At 55.4% G+C, this 16635-nt stretch overlaps 2 protein-coding genes across 2 annotated transcripts; both read right to left on the bottom strand.

Moving 5' to 3' along the window:
• Positions 1-439: 439 nt before the first annotated feature.
• CASC3 (CASC3 exon junction complex subunit) lies at positions 440-11477 on the bottom strand. Its single transcript, XM_014311006.2, has 13 exons — positions 11421-11477; positions 9654-9681; positions 9324-9361; positions 7772-7930; positions 7544-7695; positions 6906-7082; positions 6016-6701; positions 4474-4538; positions 4205-4319; positions 3558-3656; positions 2919-3022; positions 1688-1810; positions 440-874 (listed from the first exon to the last, which is right to left on the bottom strand). The coding sequence occupies exons 1-13, from the start codon at positions 11475-11477 to the stop codon at positions 833-835; spliced, it is 1845 nt and encodes a 614-aa protein (XP_014166481.1). The 3' UTR covers positions 440-832.
• Positions 11478-12686: 1209 nt separating this feature from the next.
• MSL1 (MSL complex subunit 1) lies at positions 12687-15912 on the bottom strand. Its single transcript, XM_014311008.2, has 7 exons — positions 15694-15912; positions 15012-15394; positions 14285-14349; positions 14046-14113; positions 13683-13807; positions 13531-13603; positions 12687-13393 (listed from the first exon to the last, which is right to left on the bottom strand). Exons 1-7 carry the CDS (start codon positions 15894-15896, stop codon positions 13303-13305), a joined length of 1008 nt encoding a protein of 335 aa, XP_014166483.1. The 5' UTR covers positions 15897-15912; the 3' UTR covers positions 12687-13302.
• Positions 15913-16635: the final 723 nt, after the last annotated feature.

The following is a 16635-nucleotide window of genomic DNA, read 5'->3' as shown; positions in this document are numbered from 1 at the left end:
GCAACACCCAAGCGCTGGGAGCAAACCTGGCCCTGCTGAGCTGGTTTGGGTGCTGGCTGGGCTGCTCAGGCAGCTGCAGAGTGCTGGGTGCCCACAAACCTCTCCCTCTCTCTGTGGATTTGGCAGAGGAAGGGTGGAAACATCCCCTTGTGCTGCTGGGGGTGGCAGGGATGGGGTCACTCTGTGGATTCCCTCCTGAGAGCTCACACACACCAGTTACCAACAGTTTTGTTGGGAAAAGAATCAGGAGGAGCTCCTAAGTTAAGTGGTTCCTGCCCAGGCAGTACATTCCTGACAGCTTCCCACGGCTCCATTGCCCTTCCCCTGCCCCAAAAGTGGCAGAAACCAACTTGCTAATTGAAAAGAGAATTGAAAAGAAGAATGAACTGGGGGGGGGGGGGGATTTCACCGCTGCTTACCCAAACAAATAAAAACGAAATACCCAAAAGAAACAAATCAGCTTTACTGAAGGAGCTGCTTCATTCCTTAAATAAAAACAGAGACCACGATCAAGCCAGCGGAGTTTGACATCCCAGGAGGGAGCGGGGAACGTTTAGTAAGGGGGAGAAGTTGGGAGAACTTGTGGCCAAGGACCGACTCGGGGGTTGGTTCTTTGGCGGCCCCAGCACGGGGGAGAAGGGGAGAGGGCAGCAGCAAGATGGATTTTGGGAAGGCACCGCTCAGGCCACGGGGGAAGTGCCTGGTCCTGAGCACAGTGCAGGTGGCTCATCCTGCTGCCTCACCTCCACGCAGGGAAGGAGCCATTCCAAGGAGCAGCTTTCCTCCTTGCCGAGGGGCCGAGTCTGGCGCTGGGATTCCTGTGGCTGTGTCCCTACGTGTTGCTCCTCTCCTTTGATTTTTCACCTTTGCTGTCCTGGGAGGGGGGGAAGAGGGAAGAGCAGCAGAGGTTTAGGGCCCCCCAAACCCCTACATGGGGGGAACAGTGCTATGGCTGGGTCTTGCCAGCAACACCCCCACCCACCTCTCTGGGCACAACCAGCCCCCTGTGCCAACCTCTCCACATGGTTCCAGATTTTTCCATCACGAGGCCTTTCCAGGGCCCCTCCATCAGACAATTTGCTTCTCAGCCCTCCCCATGTACAGGAACCCACCAGCACATGTCTGCCCAGGTCTGGGCTTGCTTGGCTGCCATACATGAAGAAGGTATGGAAAGGGAAACCAAAAACACACATGGCATTCCAGCACGCTCACACATGCACAGCTCACAGCACTGGAGCAAGGAGATCATTCCCAGCACAGGGAAGCACTCGCATCCTGAAAAACCTTTAACTCTACTGCCTGAATTATCTGCTGAGTTCTCAATGTTCGTCCTTCCAGAGAACTCCCTGCCTCCTAGCTCCTCCAGCCAGGGCTGGATTTTTCCCTCTCAAAATTGTCCTGTTTTCTACCCTGAACAAATAAAATTAAAAAGAGTCAACTTCAGACTTACTTTTTACGTGGTTTTAGTTTTAAAGATTTAAGTAACTCAAATTAACTGGAGCCCTGCTTACCACCTGCAACGAGAAGCTGAGGTTTGGGACAGGTCAGAGATGAGACAGTTTAAGATTTCCCCTTACAAAAGAACAAGGTTATTATTTTGGGATGGGAGAGGGAACTGCAGCCTCACACACACACAGCAGCGACATCAGACACACACACACAAGGAGCAAAGGTGAGGGGATGGTACCTCTGGAGGCGGTGGCTTGATGGTCACAGGCTGGGACGTCCGGCGGGGCGGGGAGGGCTTGGGCTGCACCTGCTGCTGGACAGTGTTGTAGTAGGTGACCCCCCCATACACCTGGGACTGCGCCTGCAGGAGCAGCAGGATCAGAGCTCCGGGCTGGGGGGCCCTGTGAGCCCCTCCTGGCACCCACTGGGGCTGGACAGCTGCCCCCAGCCAGAGCCAAGAGGGGCTGTGCCCCCCAGACATCAGCCTCCGAAGCCCCTTGTGTGTCCCCACCCCTCATCAATGTCCCCCAGCTCCAGCAGGGACAGGACACAGTCTGTGCAGATGGGATACCCTCACCTTGCAGTGCATGGAATGCCTGAACTTCCCAACAGCAGCTTTTCTGCCTAACACAGCTCCCCTGCACATCCAGCCCTGCAGCCTCGGGGGAAACTGCCCTCAAAGCAGGGTGAGGTCCTGCTGGGATCAGCTGGAGCAGTGGCAAGGGCAGGGATGGCTGGGAGCTCAGGGAACATGCAGCTCTCCAGCCTTCCACGGCGTGTCAGCCCTGCTCCACCCACAGCCTGTCAGCCCTGCTCCAGCCACGGCACCGGGATCTGGTCTGCTCTGGTCTCATCTGCCTTTTCAAGGATCTGGTCTGATCTGTCTCCTCACAGGGTCTGATCCTCAGAGAGATCCAATCCAATCTGCCTCCTCAGGGATCTGATCTTATCTGCCTCCTCACAGAAATCTGATCCATGTCCCTACAGGATCTGGTCTGATCTGCATTCTCAGGGATGTGAACTGATCTGCCTCCTCAGGGACCCAATCCAATCTGACTCCTCACAGCCCAGCAGTGACCTTAGATACCAAGCTGGGCCATGGAGCTTGAAAATCCATCCCCATGCTGCTCACACCAGCCAGCCCCCAGCCTCTATCTCAAACAGAACTGACCTCCACAGCCATTCCCAAGGTATCCTTGGCTCAGCAGGGCCCTGGAGGGGCTGTTTCCCTGTTCCATAAGGGAACCCCTCAACTCCACACCCCCCAGGACAGGATTTCACCCAGTGCCTGCCACGCTCAGGGAGCCATGAGAACAATCTTTTCTGGGATGCCAGCAGCTTTTCTCCACGGAGCTGCTGTGTTGTTCCACATCCTCTCCCAGGAACACCTCACAGAACACACCCCACACTCCACACCATCCCACCTGCTCCTGCCTGCTTGGGGAGGAGCCGCAGTGCACCCGGCTTACCTGCGTGTTGGAATAGAGATGAGGAGGGGGCGGAGGGGGGGACACTGCTGGGGGGGACAGGCTGGGGTTTGCCATGGCAGGGGGCGTCTGGTGGGGGTGTAAACCTGGAGGTGACCCAAAAAAGAGCGTCCCTGGGTAGCAGCAGGAAGGAGCATGCTCTGCTCCCTGCTGGGGAGGGACACAGAGCAGCAGAGCACAGCCCCCTCCCCAGTTCCGGATTCAGTGGAACCAGACGTGGCAACTCCACTGCAGGAAACAATTTGTGTGGGCAAGCAGAGAACGTGTTAGACAGCTCCCAGTTCTGCTTTTTCCTGAGCTACAGGGCTAGGGAGTGAGGAACCAGCCCAGTGCCCACGGAAGGGAGCGGCCCAGCCTGCTGAGGGCCCACAGAGACCTGCAAACATCCAGCTGGGAGCTGCCAAAGGTTCAGCTCCACTTGTCCTGCACTGGCGGGAAGCTCCAGAAACACTTATTTTTTCTTTCATTAAAACTGATACTGGTTCAGCCTCACTGCAAGAGGGAGCAGCTCTCTTCCACATTGTAGAAATTAAGGAAAATGGATTCCCCTCTGTGATAGAGGCTGTGGGAGAGCAGAGTTCTCTGTTCCCCAGGTCCAGGGGTGTCCCAGTGGCTCCTCACCTGGATGAGGGAGGTGCATCTCTGGCTGCACAATCATCCCTTGGGGCGGCAGCGGGGCTGGGTTCTCACCGTGGGCGTAGATTGGTCCCTGGAATTGTACTGCAACAACACATGACACGCTGTGAGGAAAAGCTCCATGGAATTTTATTCCCCTGCAGCTGGGCACACACAGCCCAGCCTGCCCCGAGGGCTCCTATAGCACACAGAGGCTCCAGGACTCACAGATGGGACATGCTCCCTAAGGAAAAGCCTCCTACTCCCTTAGAAAGCAGGAAAATACTCAGGGAATTTCTCCTCTAACACTTTAAATGCTGGAGGGAATTCCTAATCCATCCCCAGTCCTGCTCTCTCCATGCTCAAATGTCAAAGACTTGATTTAAAGTTCAATTTAAATCCCAGTTCTCAGGAAGAATTGGGGTGTCCTAAGAGCCCTGGCACAGAGAGGGAATAACACTGAGGATAATTCCATGGGTTTAAACACAACCAGGCAGGCTCCCAGCTGCCTTTGAGACACTGCACGAGAGGACACAACAAACAAAAGACCAGACACAGTTCCAGCCCTGAAAGAAATGGGGAGATCCTTGCTCCAGTTGCTCCCATGGAGCAGGGATCACATGGAGCCACAGGAGCAGGAAGGAAACACTCACGTGGGTCATAGTAGTGCCCTTCCACGATGCTGATGTGCATGGGGGGCGCAGGCTCTGGCACGGGGGGTCTCTGCCTCTGCGATGAGTAGCGCTTCACACGCCCCCCTGGCACTGCCTGTGAGAGTCCAGGGGTCAGTGGGGCTGTGGGGCACCCCAGATCCCCAAACCTCCCCTGGGTCACCCCCACAAGAGAAAGGCTGAGGCATCAACAGCCCGTAATTAGCACAACCCCAAGGGAATGAGAGCCACGCTCCGGGATCACGCGTTACCATCTCCTCCATCCGGTTAAACTGCGGTGCTGGCCCAGTTCCCACGTGCACATGGTTGGGAATACCTGAGGAAGGAACAGACTGGTTATTACTGTGGTTTGTGCTGGTTCCCAGGCTGGAGCTCTCTCACCCAGGGGCGTGGCTGCAGCTCAGCTCCCGCTCCCATGACATGGGACCTTTGGACTTCGAGGCCTCAGTGACTTTAAATATTTAGGGATAAATTAGAGGCTGTTTTGTCGCCGCACATTTCTTCAAGGTGCTCAGCAATGCCTAAATCCTGCTTTAAAACTGAATCCACAGCTTGAAACTCAGGTCTTGCTCTGAGCTCTGTGTCTGCTGAGACACAGATCTCTTCCAGGGGGATCAAGGATCCATGTGGGATCTGATGCTGCAGTTTAAACCCTCTGCAGGGTGTAAACACTTTTATCATAGGCTCCTTTGGATTCCAACAGCAAACTGAATCCATGCCAATTCACAGCAAAGTGACTTTTAAACCATGGCTTAAAACCACAATGCCAAGGTGATCACAGGTGATTCCAAGGGAGGGAAAATGGATAAAACAAACACTGGAAGTGCTCATGGATCACTGACAGAGGGATACAGAATGGACAGATGGGAGCCAAATGCTTCCCAGAATAACTCCTCCCTCCTCTGCTAGGGACAAAAAAGGGACATCAGAGTCATCATCCTTCTCACAGCAGAACGTGATCATGTACCTGCAGCCAAGAGCTGGCCTGTGGGAAATTTGGGAAGATGCTTCATTTTTGTGCATTAAAAAAAACCCCTAAACCAGACAATCTCAGCACTTTTGAACTCTCATCCCACTGTGATGTTTCCAGCCTGTCCAGGGGTCTGTTCTCACAGACTTCACAGTGCCACCAGTACCAAATGACTTCTGGTTCCATGACCTCAACCTCACAGACACTTATGAAAGCAGCAAGTCGCTTCCTTCTCCTTGCTCCAGTTTTACTCCCCTCGGGAAGCATTCTAACACTTCCCAACACAGACTCTAATTCTGCAAAGGGATAATTATACCTGGATGACCTCTCTGTGGATGTGCAACTGGAACTGTCCTCAGGTGGCACCACAGTTACTCTGTCCCATGTCCCTCCCTCCTTCCAGGCACAAAGGGATTTGCCAATCCCTGCCAGGCCTTGGCTATTGGTAACCAAATCCCAGTGCCAGGAAATGAGCTGATAAACAGGAAGAAGTTCCCTTCTGCTCTGAGCAGGACACCACAGAGCCCAGTTATTGATCCTTATCTCATGCTCTCCTGCAGCAGGGGTCAGTCTTGCTGTGATTCACACCACAGAGAAAGGATCCTTTCTATCCTTCCCAGCCCTGATTCCATTCACCTACATGAAAATGTTTAATTTCCCTTTTTTTCTGCTGTTGTATCCATACTGCAGCACTTTCTCAGCAGAAACCACCACTCTGCACCCCCCTGGGACAGGGCTTGGACAGAGACAGCTCAGCTCTGACCAACTGCACAGATCAGGAGGCCCTGGGCTGCTGGAAAACCAGGAGGCTGCTCCCACTTACCCCTCAGCTCCCGGGGAGGGATGAACTGGGACTGCCCCGGGCTCCAGTTCTGCTCTGTCAGGTTCATCTGGGTCATCTCCTGCTCAAGTCCATCCACGCTGGATTCCACTGGTGACTCCCAGTTGCTCTTGGCTGGCGTGGGGGAGCTCTCAGCTGGCGTGGCTTTTGGAATCACAGGAGCCAGCCCCTCAGAAGCAGGCACCTCCTCTGCCAGCTTCCCTGCCTCCCCAGCCTTGACTCTGGTCCTTCTTGCCCGGGAATAAGATTTCTTCTCCACTGGTCTGTCCGGTGGTGGCTGCACAGCATCAGCACCCGTGGCTTGGTTTTCCAGAGCCCCCTCCTCCTTGCCAGGGCTGCCATGGACATGTCCCACCTCCAACTCAGGGGACGTGTCCCTCGATGGGCTCTGCTCTGCGTGCTTCCCACGGTAGCCACCCTCCTGCTTGGCTTGTTCCCCATTCCTGTGCAGGACAGTGGCCTCTGAAGCTCGGTAGCCTGGACGGGTCTCCTTGTAGCCCCCCATCCTGGGGTAGTTCCTGGCAGGGGGCATCCTGCCAGCACTGCCAGAGCTGCGGCTGTTGTGGGAGCGTGGGGGAGCTGGGGGGCTCTTGGCACCCTGGTGCCTCGGGGGCTTGGGGGGCCTCTCGCTGGACCAGTTAGGGTCTCGCTGAGGGGGACTGCCAAAGCTGAGGGAGAAAAATAGAACAATTCATTAGAAAGAAACCCCTGGGTGGGAAAAAATCACTTGTGTCAGGGAACACCTTCCCAGCATGCACATCTAGAAACCCCAGGAACATGGTCCCACGTGACAGAGCTTTCCCTCTTTGCATCTCCAGACCTGGCCCTTCTCCCCGGGACAATCCAAGCCCTGGTGGGACTCTGGGGCTCACCGTGGCTTGCGCATCCTGCGGGGTTTGATGTCGTCGGGGTTGTGGGCTGAGCGGATGTCGTAGCCATACAGAGCAATCAGCTCCTGCCTGGTCTTGGGGGCCTGCTCATCCTCACGGAACTTGTCGTGTTCCCAGCGCCCCTCGTCCTTCCACAGCTTCCGCTGACGACCCTTTGGCCTGGAAAAGGGACACAGGGAGGAACAAGGGGCTGTAAGGTCAAGATGAGGCAGTTTTGAGCAGTTCCACATAGAGCCTGAGCATTCCTGGGGCAGGGAAGGCACAGGAGGCAGCATTCCTCCTTCCTCCCACTCCTCCTGCCCAGCAGCTGCTGGTGACCCTCTGCTATTTGGGAAAAGCGGCTGGAAATCACTGCTGCCTGGCACTCCTTCCTCTTGCTCCTCCTGCCCAGCAGCTTCTGGTGACCCTCTGCTATTTGGAAGAGTCACTGCTGCCTGGCACGAGGCTTTTTTGGTGGGTTTTGTGCATCTCTCCTTCAAAACAAAGAGCTGAAGTGCCCTGGCAGGTAACAGAAGCACAGACCTTCCCAGTGCATCCCACTGAAGCAAGGAGCCCTGCTGCCAAAGCTGGCCGGGAAGCTGGCCTGTCCCTCCCAGAGCCCCAGGGCGACACTCACATACCTGACCTCCTCCTCCTGCGTCTGCCCTCGGAGGTCGTGCTCAAAGAAGAGCCCCTTGCGTGGGATGTACGCCGGGTTCTTGCGATCCTCATCGTCATCCAGGTGCTTGGGAACCTTCTTCCCAACTTTCTTCTCCACAGGCTCGGTGCTCTCCTGTCAGAAGCAGGGAGCTCTCACCACTGCAGCAGTCCTGCTGCCAGCCCCCAGCCCGGAGCCGTGGGACACCCACCTGCCCGTCCCCGCTCTGCCGCTCGCCCGTCACCGCTCCCTTGGCATCCACCTTCTCAGTGCCCTTCTCCCCTCTGGCTGCCGACTCGCAGGAATCGTTGCTGTCCTGCTTCAGCTCCACCTTGGAGCTTTCTTCCTCGCTGTAATCCTCTTCCTCTGCCTGGGAGACACACAGTAACTCAAATGTGCTCCGTTACCAACAGATCTGCCAGGAATCTCCCCAAATCTGGAGTCAGATCCGGCAATAGATTGCCCAGAAATTCCCTCAGTTGTGGAGTTAAATCCCTGCTCCAGCTGTTAGGCATGACTCTTCCAGAGCAGATGATTAGCCCCTAAAATTCTTCCTATCCCTGTGTTTTTACAGGAAAAGCAAGTTAAACCCAAACTCTCCAAAGAGAGAGAGGATCCAACAGGCTTTCTGGAATGGAGCTGGGATCAGCTGCCCCACAAAGATGTGACATCCCACCACTCCAAAAAGGCTCCTGCAGACTGGTGATCTCAGGCCCTTCCTTCCACACTGAGGGCCTGGATCCAGCCAGGGCCACGTTTCCAAATTCCCTGGAGTTCCTCAGCTGACTCACTCTGCTCAGGAGCATGACCTGGTTTCACCCCCAGGAGCCTCCAGAGGCTGGAGCCGAACTAAAAATAGCGCGGGGTGATTAACCAAACCCTGCTCCATTTTCCTCTTTCAACACAGCCCTTTCACATCGGCTGCTCCCGGTGTTTACGCTGGGGAAGCCCAGGCTGGGCATTATTTTTAGGTACAGGAACAGAGTCATCCTGGCAAGGCAGTGATGCAACAACCCCGCTGCCACTGGGAGCCTCCACGCGGGATTCCAGGCTGGAAGAGCTCTGGGAGCTGCCCCAACACTTCTGCAGTCTGCAGTGCTCCTTCTTTGTTAATAGCATAGATTAATTCCCAAACTGAGATTAATTCCCAAGTAAACAGCTTGGATTTCCTCTGCCTGGTGGTTTGGATGGTCTCTAGCCACTGTTTCCCTCAAGATTCCCAAAACACAGATGGATTTTCCATAGAAAGCCTTCACTATAATTCTTAAGACACCAGAACTTTTCTAAACTCCTTGTAAATCTCAAACTTGAAGACTTCTGAACTAAAAATCCAGGGGAACCTGCAGCCCCCCAGGCACGGGTGGGATGGGATTCCTTCAGCACCCCCTAATTCCCAAAGTGCATCCCCGCCCTCCAGCTGCTCCCTCAGAACAGAGGGAAGCCCCTGGGATGCTCCCAACCACCACTTTGCTTTTGAATTCCAACTAATTAAAACCCAACAAGCATCCCACGCTCCTCCCACGCCCTTCTTGGCCATGGCAAATCCAGTTCCCAGTGCGAGGAGCCAGGAGGGTTTTTCCCTTGCACATACTGGCCCTGCACCCCTCCCAGCAGCACAGTGATACAGGTCCCAGTGCCAGGGGCTGGGAGTGGGGGAGGTAATTTCCTCAGGAGACAGAGAGAAGGGATCCAAGGACACAAACTGGGTTTGTGCTGAAATTCCATGGGAATCAGGGGCTCAGCAGGACAGGGGTCACCCTTACCTCCGAGTCCTCGGCGCTTTCGTAGTCAGAGAGCACAGCTGTGGGGAGGGAGAGGAGTGGGGTCAGGGCAGGGGTGGACATGGCTCCTCTGCCATGCAACCAAACCCTTCCCAAAGGGAATCTGGATGCCAGCACCACCCTAAATCAATGCCACAGCCAGCTACGGGGAGCAGGGAACAGTTTGGGACACTGCCCCTGTACCCCACATTTTCCTGCTGTCATAAATGGATATTTGGCATGGCAACAACCACAGGGTTGTTGGAAAAGCTGTTTTGTCTGGTTTTTACTTTTTTTGCACCCAAACAACCCTGCCCAAGAGCCAGCACTCACCATCTCCTTCAATGCCATCCTCACTTTCCTGCAGAGAGAGAAAAGTGAGGGGTGTTAGAGCAGGGGAGGGCAGCAGCCAGGTCCTAGCAACATGGAATCATGGACTCACAAAACCACAGAATAATGGAATTGTTTAGATTGGAAAAGGTCTTTAAGATCAAGTCCAACCTTCAACAAACACCAGCACCATGTCACCACTAAACCACGTCCCCAAAAGCCACATCCACAGTTTTTGTACACTTCAGGGAATTGGGCAGCCTGGGCCAGTGCCTGACCACCCCTTCCATGAAAAAAAATTCCCTCAGAACATATTTTCTTAGTATCTACTACCCTAATCCCTTTTCCTAACAGCTGTTCTTTTGTCCTAATGTCCATTTTTCCTAACACCCAGCATCCCATGACCCCACACATGATAACAGCAAGGTCTGGCCCTGACCCTACTGCATCCACCCTTGGAAGTTCAACTCCAGTGACCAAGAAGAAACAAATTCCAGGCTCCCAGAGCCTTTCTAAGGCTCCAAGAACCTTCTAGAGCAGCTACAGTGGGGGAATATGGAGAGGAAAGCACAGCATGTCAGCGCTGGGGGTCTCCAGGGAACAGAGTGACAGTGACAGGGGAACCAGGATCCCTCCCCTGGCAACCAAGAGCCAGGCAAAGGGCAAGAACAGGGAATAACAAACAATCCTTGGAAGTGTCCAAGGAGAGGTTGGACAGGGCTTGAATTAAACTGGGATAGTGGAAATTGGTCCCTGCCCATGGTAGAAGGTGGAACTGGATGAGCTTTGAGGCTCCTTTCAAACCAAACCATTCCATGATTCCAGCATGAAGAAAAGGTCAACCCAACTGTACAGAAACAACAACCCCAGAGCACAAACAACCCGACCAAGGTGACAAGATAAACCCAAAAGCACCAGAGAAAAACACCCAGGGAGTCAGGGGGAGCTGGAAATAACCAGCCCTGGAACCTAAAACAGGAAAGAGCTGGAAATAACCAGCAGCAGAACCCAAACCAGGAGGGAATTGCAGCTGGATGTGAACTGCAAAGCAGAACTGCATGGTGGGGGGAGAGAGCACCACCCACCCCACACCTGCCCTTGTTGCAGGGACCCCAAGAGCAGGGACAGCACCCCAAAAGCAGGGAGAGCACCCCAGGAGCAGGGACAGGATCTCAGACTGGGGAGATCCAGCCACAGGGCGCACACAGGGAGCCAGAGCAAAGCCTGGTCCTGGGGGGCTGCCCCAGCCCACCTCTCCCACACACATTTTGGGGGGGTTCAGCCCAATTCCCCCAATTCCCCAGACTGGTGCTCCCCCAGCTCTCCACCCCCCAGTTTGTCCCCACACCCTGCAGGTCCTAATATCAGTCCCGCCAACAGCAGAGCCCTCCAGGTCTCTAACTCCTTCCCAAGGCCCTTCTTGGAGATCTGAACTCTTCTCTAAACCCTCCCTAGAGACCAGAATCCCTCTCTCAGCCCCCCTCAAAGACCAGAACCCCTTTCTCACCCCCCCCTTAGACACCAGAACCCCTCTCAGAGACCAGAACCCCTCTCTCAGCCCCCTCCGTGCCCTTGATCCTCAATGTCCCAACTCCCCCACCTTCCCCTCAGGACCCCCAAACACCAGAACATCCTTGGACCCCCTCCCTCCATTCCCCAGGACCCCAAACCTCTCCATGATTCCCACAGACACCAGAACCTTCCCCTCAGCCCCCTCCATCCCCAGGCTCCTCACTGTCCCCAAGCCCCCTCCTTCCCCAGGCTCCTCACTGTCCCCAAGCCCCCCGCCATCCCCAGGGTCCTCATTGTCCCCAAGCCCCCCGCCATCCCCAGGGTGCTCATTGTCCCCAAGCCCCCATGATGATTATGAAGCTTTCTCCAAAACATCTGGGCTGCCACCAAACAAATGACAAATATACTAGTTGGAAAGTACAATGATTACATAATGTCTTAGGGTAGCAGATGTTAAATTGACCTTCTGAAACCAAATGAAAAATGGAAGACAGATGGAAGTTTATGATGAATGAACCTGACGTGGTGTCAAGAACCTGGTATCTGGTGGATGTCTTTGGATGGATGTAGATGGGTGACAAGGGTGAAATTATGGAACTTCAGAATATTGTTTTCCAGTGAACTTTTATTTAGGTTCTATTGACTTGAACAGAGATAGTGGCTGCAAAGTGGAAGATTAGTTTCTACCTGCAAATTAGCTCTAATTATTTATAATATTGTGTTGGACTGGGGCAAATGGTTCAGGAACAGGCTCAAGAAGAACAGTTAAGTTTTTATTTATATCATGGGATGAGTGACACAAAGTATGGAACATTCTGCAGCATTTTGAGCATGTTCAGAAATAATTCCAGAAAAATGTTGTTTTTCTGAGCAGAGGCTGTTTTTCCCTTTGCAAAGACATACTCCTGTGACCATTAACAGTAAGTGCAAGTTCCAAGGTTGAAACTTCAGTTAGAGCTATAGGAAAGCATACATCAGAGCAGACAGTGCCTCTGCTTCTGAGGATCTCTTTAACTAGTGCTGATTTCACATGTCAATTTTTTAATTTTTTTTTTTTTTTACTATTTTTTTTTTTTTTTTGTAAACGAGTTTTCCGGCGTTCATTAAGCTCGGGGTTAATTATAGAGAGGGGGGCAGTGGGGGGATAAGACTGGGGGGGCACAGGCTCAGTGTAGGGGGGAAAAAATGGGGAAAAATGCGGAAAAAGAAGGGGAAGGTGAGGAAAAAGGGGGAGATAGGAGGAAAAAAGGAGATAGGGAGAAAAAAGAGGAAAAAGGACACATGGAGCCCCCAGCCATGGAGCCCCCTCCCCACCCATCCAGCACCAAGAGGGTCCAGCAGCACCCAGGGGCTCAGACAGGCAATAATCGCCCCCCCCTCACAGCAAACCCCTCGCCCGCCTGAAAACATTTAAATTACATTTTAAAAAAAACATTAAAACCCCCCAAATTGTGCGCACAGGGTTTCTATTTCACAAAAAAAAAAAAAAAAAAAAAAAGAAAAAAAAAAAAGAAAAAAAGGAAATTTTTGCTTTTTAACTCTCCCTTCTGCCCCCGCCAACCCCGCTCCAGAGAGGAGGAAAACCACCAAAGAAGGGGGAAAACCTCCCCAAAAGAGAATCCCAGGCGCTTCCCAGCTCCCAGCTGGCTCCAACACAATCCGCTGTTTATCCTGCTCTCTAACTAAACACAACATGAAGGCAGCAGCGGGTGAGTCCCGGGGGATGTGGCACCCCCAGACACGGGATCCGGTGCTGGTCATCCCCGTGCTCCCACCGGACACGGGAGAGCCCCAGATCCCAAGGCCACGGGCTGTGGAGTGCAGGGGTGGCACACAGGGGACTCAAAGATGGGGCTGGGATGCACCCACTGCCCCCCAGGAGTGGAGCTGCAGGCTGGTGGCACTGGGAAGGCGGTGCCAGTGCGGGGGATGAGTCCGGGAAACGTTCCAAAACCCAAACGAACAAAACTTGGGATCGCAGAAGAACGAAACCATCCGTCAGCACGGAGCAGGCAGCAGCTGGTGGTGACCCGCTGATGGCAGAGCTTCTGGTGCCTTAGAGGTGCTCAGAGCTCCTGAGGACGGAGCTCCTGGAGGTGGTTGGAGCTCCTGGAGGTGGTTGGAGCTCCCAGCATCTCCCTTATTTCCGACAGGTCCGGTGTGGTGTCTGCTTCTTCTGCACCTCCAGCCGACAGCGGCTGCGCTCGTCCAGCCAGGGCAGCTCGAAGTTCCTGTGGGCACAGCTGGTGTCACCTCAGCGCCCTCCCGACCCAAAATGGCACAATCCAGACCCAAAATGGGCAGGCTGCCTTGTTAGGAGTGACACTGGCACTTGCCAGCCCCATCCCCTCCTACCCCCAGTACTCACTGTGGGGTCAGTTTGGGCAAGGGCCGGCCAAAGGCGACGACGGGAAGGTAAGGGGTGATGAGCAAACTTTCCACTGTGGAGAGACAGCAGAGCGTGTGAGACCCCCCCACATCTGCACCCCAAACCCCTGACACCCCCTCCCCAAGCCTCACCATCATCTGGCTCAGGGAAAAATGAGGTAACTTCAGGTTCCGACTCCTGAATCCCTTTCCTTTTGTACATTCGGAGCTGCAGCCGCTGCAGGATTCTCTGTTCCCTGATCCGCTGGATGTCCCACCTGGAAAAGAGGATGGCTGGGAAAGTGAGGAGCCATGGGGCAGTGCCAGACTCCCCCCAGAGACCAGAACCCCTCTCTCAGCAGTGATCACAGGGCTGCACTGGCTGCCAGTGATGCGAGAGCATCCCTCCCTCCTCCTGCAGCATTCCTGGTGCCCATGCCAACTGCACCCTGCTCCAGGTGGCACCCCAGGACCCTCCCCTGTGAGACTGACACTCCAGACCCCCTTTGCTCCAACCTTTTCCTTCGTTTCTCATCCAGCTCCAGCTTTGCGTGCCGTTTGGAGAAGACGCTGTCGTCCAGGTTCTGCAATGACACCAGACAGGGCTCAGTGCATCATCCCAGGGCCAGATCCCCCCACCTCAGCCTCCCAGCCACAGATGGGGTTTGTGCTGGATGAGGGGATGGGATGCCACCAGCTCTGGGAGTGGGGGACAGCCTGGAAAGCCCCTGTGGCAGCACTGATGGCTCACATACCTCCAGGAGGTCCGAGGGGTTGGGGTCTCTCAGGGGCTCCACGACATGGTCCCTCCAAGACGGAACTGCAGGACAAGGAGAAGGTGTGTTACCCCACAGCCAGCCCCTGCTCCATCCCACCACCTCCACACTCCCTTCCTGACCATCCTTCCCCTTGGAGCACGGCTTGGCATGCCCCAAAACCCCATCCTGAGCCAGCAGTGGACACCTGGCTGACAACCATGTGACAACCCTGCATCCCCAGGGCAGCAGAGCTGATCTCCACCCCCTTAGCCAAGCACACAAGCAAACCTGTGCCACTCCCAGGCATGTGCCAGGCTCTGTCTGAGGCACAGTGCTGAGCCACCTGGCACAGCCCAGTTCCCATCGCTGGCACCAACCTCGCTGGGCTCAAGGCAGGACAAGCACCGGATTTGGGGACAGCAGGTGACCCCAGTGCTGTGTCACTGTGTCACGAGCCAGAGACACATTTCCCACCCACCCACAGGAAGCTGCTCCACCAGACACCAGGCAGGATCCCTGCCCAGAGCAGGGTGAGCCCAAGATGAGATTTGGGATAACCCAGGGCCAGCACCCACCGCAGTGGAAGGAACCAGCAGCACGGCACCTTTCCACCGCCACGGGCACTCCCTTTGGGAATGTGGGAGCCCTTTCCCAGATTCAGAATGAGGGTGCTGAGCCCTGCTCCCAGGCTGGAGCCCTTCTCCATCATTCTCTCCATCCTTACTTGCTACAGTCTCCTCCTTTTTGGGGGAAGGCTCCCGCAGCGGCAGCGGCGACGGGGGCGGCTGGTGCCAGCGGCACAGGTACATTTCTGTGGTGGACAGGTAGGGCAGGTCGTCGGCCTCACTGACAAAGCCTTTCTCCTTGGGGTGGGTGCCAGGACCCTTGGGTGGGGCTGATGCTCTCAGTGGGGTCTCCAGGAGCGAGCGGGTTTTTTCCGGAGTCTCTTGGCTCCGCAGTTCTCGTTTACAAACAGTTTCAGCCAAGGAGCCGCCCGATTCCTCCTTCCCCGGGGAGTGTTTTGGAGTTTTACTCTTCACTTTGGAGAATTCTGACACTAGTTTTTTCACAGGCGTCTTCCTCTCTGCGCTCCCAAATGCTGGCTTCCTGCAGGAGGAAGAAGAGCTGAGCCAGGCACATGGATCCTCACCCTGCACCAGGAATGCTGTGGGGGGCTCTTGGCACCCCCAAACCAGGGCTGCTGCACCAGGGCCAGACTTAAGCAGTTTACAGAGGGGCTTCCTCAAGATTTTGTGACCCTGCATTCCCCACACAGGCTTTCTTGAGGTTCTCCTTGACACAGGGATGAGTTCTTGGTGCTGGGTGGCCTCTCCAAACACCTCAAAGGTGAAGCCACGGGGAGTGTCCCCCCTCCTCCCCACGCAGCCCCCCCACGCACTCTGTACCTTTTATGCCCCTTCCCGTTCCTGCCGTAGGGGAAGTGCTTGGGCTGCAGGGTCGGGGGAGGCTCCAGCAGCTCCTGGGGACACTCCAGAGGCAGCTTCTCACAGGCCTCTGCCTCAGGCTTCTCATCCACCTCAAAGCCCTGGAAGATGCGGTGCTTCTCCCGCTCGCTGTCCTTCTTCACCAGCTGCACCCGCCTTTCCATGCGCTCGATCCGCGCCAGGAGCTGCAAGGCAGGGGAGGGAGGGCTCACCTCGGCGTGGGGTCACCCCCTGGGCACCCCCAGGCAGCTGCCACTGGATGTCTGATGGCACAAAATGGCCACTCTCTGTCTGCTTCTGCTACAAGGACATCTTCCACTATCCCAGCTGCTCCAAACCCTGTCCAACCCAGCCTGGAATACTTCCAGAGATGGGGCAGCAGAAACCAGAGGATTTGGGGGGTCCCACCCTCTGTGTGTCCTCCTCGAGGATGCAGGATGGAGTGGGGGGGGGGGGGAATTAACTGTGGGCTTAAAGAGCACCTGGTGACCCCTGCCCATGGTCACCTGCCCCCCCAGCCATCCCCAGCACTGGTTTTGGACAGCACCCGCCAAACGTGTGGCTGTGGGGGGCCCCAGCTCTGGGGAGCAGAGCCCAGTGCACGCAGGGTGTGGCAGTCCCACGCCCCCAGCAGTGTCACCCCGGGAGGCTGTGCCCCTCAAGTCCCATCCACGGACTTGCCGCAGTGGCTCCTCCATGTTGGGGGACGCGGCACTGCCTGCGGTGACACCACGTGGGGTGTCCCTGTCCTTCCTGCCACGATCGGGGCCACCACTGCTGACACCGCCACTGCAGCAGGGCACAGCCACCGCCGCTGGTGGCACATGGCCACAGGGCTGTGGGGCTGTGACCCATGGCTGTGGGGGGGAACACTCGGCATCTGTGGGGTGACACAACACCCAT

Source organism: Geospiza fortis, unplaced genomic scaffold, assembly GCF_000277835.1.
Source record: "Geospiza fortis unplaced genomic scaffold, GeoFor_1.0 scaffold992, whole genome shotgun sequence".
NCBI lineage: Eukaryota > Metazoa > Chordata > Aves > Passeriformes > Thraupidae > Geospiza > Geospiza fortis.
This window is presented reverse-complemented; position numbering and strand designations above follow the sequence as displayed.